This window comes from Palaemon carinicauda, chromosome 10 (assembly GCF_036898095.1).
Source record: "Palaemon carinicauda isolate YSFRI2023 chromosome 10, ASM3689809v2, whole genome shotgun sequence".
Taxonomy (NCBI): domain Eukaryota; kingdom Metazoa; phylum Arthropoda; class Malacostraca; order Decapoda; family Palaemonidae; genus Palaemon; species Palaemon carinicauda.
Genome location: NC_090734.1, coordinates 124789060 through 124794059, shown reverse-complemented (window position 1 = coordinate 124794059; position 5000 = coordinate 124789060). Strand labels below are relative to the sequence as shown.

At 38.1% G+C, this 5000-nt stretch overlaps 1 protein-coding gene across 1 annotated transcript in view; it reads left to right on the top strand.

Moving 5' to 3' along the window:
• The window catches only part of LOC137648229 (uncharacterized protein PF3D7_1120000-like), a 9821-nt gene extending 7003 nt beyond the window's left edge, over positions 1 to 2818 (top strand). Inside the window, exons 2-3 of the mRNA XM_068381154.1 lie at positions 1559 to 2384; positions 2493 to 2818. Coding sequence (XP_068237255.1) covers positions 1559 to 2384; positions 2493 to 2818 — 1152 coding nt within the window. The remainder of the gene's footprint in view (positions 1 to 1558; positions 2385 to 2492) is intronic.
• Positions 2819 to 5000: the final 2182 nt, after the last annotated feature.

The following is a 5000-nucleotide window of genomic DNA, read 5'->3' as shown; positions in this document are numbered from 1 at the left end:
ATATATATATATATAATATATATATATATATATATATATATATATACATACATATATACACACACACACACACACACGAAAGTAAACTAAAGTAGAGGGTATTATAACGCAAGAAAAAGAAATGGACATGGGTAGAACATATGATGAGAAGGACAAATAACTGATGGACATTAGGAATATAAAAATGGGTTTCTAGTAATTGCTAAAGAATCACTGAAAGGAACAGAAGACGAAGGATTGACGAAATATGAAAACATGCAGGTATAGATTGACATAGAATGAACATAAACAGACAAGAATGGAGACATGTCTGAAGTCTTTATCATGAAATGAACTAGTAACAGCTGATGATGATGATGATAAAATATATATATATATATATATATATATATATATATATATATATACTATATATATATATATATATATATATATATTTATAAGCTTAATAAACGTCAAAATAATTGAAAATAATAATAATAATAATAATAATAATAATAATAAAGATAATAATGGAAAGACTTAATTTTCATATGAAATAACAAAAAATCTTTCGATAGAGAAAAGGGAAAGTAAATAAAAATATATATTAGTAATTTTTTTTCAGTTCTTAAAGCTTTAAAAATTTTCAGACTAAAACAAAATGACGGAACTCAATACGAGATTAATTGTTATATTAATGTTTTTATTTTCTTAATATTTTCAAAGATTTCCTTCGGGGAGAAAAACGCAAGTCTTCTACTGAAGCAGATAGAAATCTTCGGTGAAGACCTGCAGAAGAATCTTCTCCGACCCAACGATGTCTTCAGAGGGCTTCACACCATCCTGTTTTCATCCGAGTCTTCATTCACACCTCATAAGAATTTCAACTTTTTCTTATAAATAAAATTCTATCTATCTATTTATCTATCTAACTATATATTATATTTATCTATCTATCTATCTATCTTTCTAGATATTTCCTTCGGGGAAAAGAAATTACTAAAAGAATATTCAATGGCGGAATAAGAATCGTGTTTTGGAAAAAGAAAAAAATGAGAATATAGACAAAATTATGTCTTCAAGAGCAAAAAGGTAGTTTCGGTGAAGACCGAGTGAAGATTTTTCCCAAAGCGAACGAAGACGTCTTCAAAGTCTGGCTCTCATTCGAATTATAATCGGAATCAGTTTCAGGAGACGATCTCGAAGACAATGAAGACTTCTCCAGTCTTCAAAATTCCTTCAATCTCGGAGTTGATATTTCTGCGAGGTTCTACCTCGATTTCTTCAAATTATACCTGATCAAAGTCAAGTGATCTGCATTCTGAGTTTTACAACAAAGATGTTTACAAACAACGCATTGAAAGCGATCAGCCAGTACGGGAAGAAATATCTTCTTGGAGGTCCATCTTCCGAAGACGGGTTTCAGGACCAGCAACCCCGGTTGATGGAACTGGAAGGCCTACGCCTCATTTTGGGAGGTGGTCTTCTGATGAGGAAATTCTGGGCCGAGGAGGATAAGAGTGAGGCACTCGAGCCTGTCTTGGACCAGGAGGAACTCGACGAAGTTTCTGAGGAGACGGAAGCTGTAATCAGTGGGAAGGATCCTTTGCTTTCCGACGAGGAGGAACAGCTGCTGCTGTCAGGAGGCACAGGGAGTGCTGTCTCTAATAGAGATGTACAAGTTCAAGTAGACACTGAACATCTTATCTCTAACAGAGATGTACAAGTTCAAGTAGACACTGAACATCTTATCTCTAACACAGATGTACAAGTTCAAGTAAAAACTGGACCAGTCTCTAACACAGATGTAACTGTTCAGACGGACGGACACACCGAGATTGAAGATCTCAGGCGAAAGAATGAAGACTTGGCTGAGGAACTTGCCATTAAACAGGCTCTGATTGAAGCCCATCAAAATGAAATTGATGATTACTATCAATCAATTTTAGAGTTGAAAGCCGACCTGAAAATGGCACGGGAGAAAAATTATGTTCAAAATCAGAAGGAATCAGCACTTGTGAAAGAGAAAGAAGCTCTGAAACAAGAGCTTGAAGAATATGTGACTTTGGATGAAGAAAACACAATGAAAATAGTTCAGTTGACTGAGGAACTGGAAAACGCCAAGAAGGAAATCGAGGCTGATGACGAGCTGAAATCGATCCTTTTGGCAGAAAATGAAGATCTCAAAACATCCAATGAGGAACGAAGCTTCCTTTATGAAGAATTGGCTCTAGAAAAAATCAAACTAGAAAAAGAGCTGATGCAGGCTCGTGCTAATGATCACAAAAAAAGCCAAGGACACCAAAGTCTAATAGAAGAGCTGCAGGGGGAGATTTCTAAAGCACTAGTACAAAATAATGAGCTAAAGGAGGCAGTGTTCACAATTACAAAGAAGAACGAAGGTCTTCGAGAACAACTGGAGAACAAAAATAAACGAGAAAAAAATTTGAACGGTAAGATTGTTCGAATGACCAACTTAGAAGATCAAATGAAGAAAGAATTGTCCGCAGCAAAGGATGTCATCTCTTCACTGAAGAAGGAACTTCAGAAGAGAGATTTGGAACACGTTATAAAAGAAGAAGGAATGGGTGACGTTGAAACGTGTGAAAATGCAGCAGATGATGACAATAAAGTAGTCGTTGTGAAGGAAGAAAAACAAGAAGAAGACGGACCCCCAAGAAAACTTTTGATAAAGAAACCAAAGAAGAAGAAACCAAACCGGGACAAGGTCTCTTACTCTTGGGCCCCCCTTGCATCCACAGTCCCGGTTTTGGAAACTGCCGAAAATAAGGTTCCTAACGAACGAACTCAGGAGGAAAATATCCAAAATAATTAAGAGGTCACAAACAAAAATAAAAAAAAAAAAAAAATTAAAAACAAAACAAAAAATTTGTGATAAGAATACTATTTTATTTTTTTTAAGGGATTATTATTTTATTTTTATTTTGTGAAAGGAATATATTTTTATGTTATTTTGTGAAAGGAAAACTAGTTTTTATTTTATAGCGACGTCGCTTATTTTATAAAAGGAATGTACCGGTATTATTATTTTTGTGAAAGGAATATTATCTTTCTATTTTTTTTTTTTTTTAGGTTTAAGGATGCCAGGCTTAACTGCCTAGACTAATGATGCTTGTCTTAAACTGCCTGGCATATTTTTTTTTTTAGGTTTAAGGATGCCAGGCTTAACTGCCTAGCCTAAAGATGCTTGTCTTAACTGCCTGGCATATTTTTTTCTTTTTTTTTTTTTTTTTTTAGGTTTAAGGATGGTAGGCTTAACTGGCTAGCCTGATGATGCTTGGCTTACCTGCCTTGCATAATGATGCTTGGCTTACCTGCCTGGCCTAGTGATTTTTAGCTTAACTGACTGGTCTAATGATGCTTGACTTAACTGCCTGGCCTAATAAAGCTTGGCTTTAATGCCTGTCCTAATGATGCTTGGCTTAACTGCCTGGCCTAATAATGCTTGGCATAACTGCCTATCTTAATGTTGCTTGGCTTAAATGCAAGGCCTAATGATGCTTGGCTTAACTGCCTGGCCTAATGATGCTTGGCTTAACTGCCTGGCCTAATGAGGCTTGGCTTAACTGCCTGGCCTAATGAGGCTTGGCTTAACTGCCTGGCATAATAATGCTTAGCTTAACTGCCTGGCATAATAATGCTTAGCTTAACTGCAAGGACTATTGATGCTTGGCTTAACTGCCTGACAAAATGATGCTTGGCTTAACTGCCTGACAAAATGATGCTTGGCTTAACTGCCTGGCCTAATGAGGCTTGGCTTAACTGCCTGGCCTAATAATACTTGGCTTAACTGCCTGGCATAATGATGCTTGGCTTAACTGCCTGGCCTAATAATGTTTAGCTTAACTGCCTGACAAAATGATACTTGGCTCAACTGCCTGGCCTAGTGATTTTTGGCTTAACTGTCTGGCCTAATGATGCTTGGCTTAACTGCCTGACCTAATAATGCTTGGCTTAACTGCCTGGCAAAATGATGTTTGGCTTAACTGAAAGGCCTAATGATGCTTGGCTTATCTGCCTGGCCTGATGATGCTTGGCTTAACTGCCTGGCCTAATAATGTTTGGCTTAACTCCCTGACAAAATGATGCTTGGCTTAACTGCCTGGCCTAGTGATTTTTGGCTTAACTGCCTGGCCTAAAGATGCTTAGCTTAACTGCCTGGCCTAATGATGCTTGGCTTAACTGCCTGGCCTAATGGTGCTTGGCTTAACTACCTTGGCTAAGGATGTTTGGCTCAACTGACAGGGCTAAGGATGTTGGGCTTAACTACTTTGTTTGAGGGTGTATGGCTTAACAGCCTGGCCTAGGGATGTTTGGCTGACCTGCCCTATCTAAGAAGGTTTGGCTTAACTACCTGGTGTGTGTGTGGCTGAACTGTCCGGAAAAAAACCGAAACGCTTAACTGGCTGGCCTAAAAAGACAGGCCTAGGTGACTGGACTAAAAGTTTGGCATGAACGCCTGGACTAGGGATGTTTGGCTTACCTAATTTGTATAGGGGTGCGAGGCTTAACTACCTGGGCTAAGGTTGTATGGCTTAAATGCCTTGCCTTAGGAACTATGGCTTAGAGGCCATGCCTAAGGAAGTTTTGCGTAACTGCTTCAGCTAAAGATGTTTAGCCTAACTGACTGGCCTAACAATGTTTGGCTTAACTACCTGGCCTAAGGAGGGAAAGCTTCCCTACCTGGCATAGGGATGCTTGTCTTAACTGCCTGGCCTTATAATGCTCGAGTTAACTGCATTGCATGAAAATACTTGGCTTGGGTACCTGGCATAAAGAAGCTTTCCTTAAATGCCTGGCATAAGGATGCTTAGCTTAAATGCCTGGCACAATTATGCTTGCCTTTGCAGAGCCGAATGATGTTTGGCTTAACTGCAGAGCCTAATAATGAATAGCTTAAATGCCTGGCCAAATGATAAATGGCTTAAATGCAAAGCCTTATAATGAATGGCTTAAATATCTGGTCTTAGGATGAAAGGCTTAAATGCCTAGCCTTG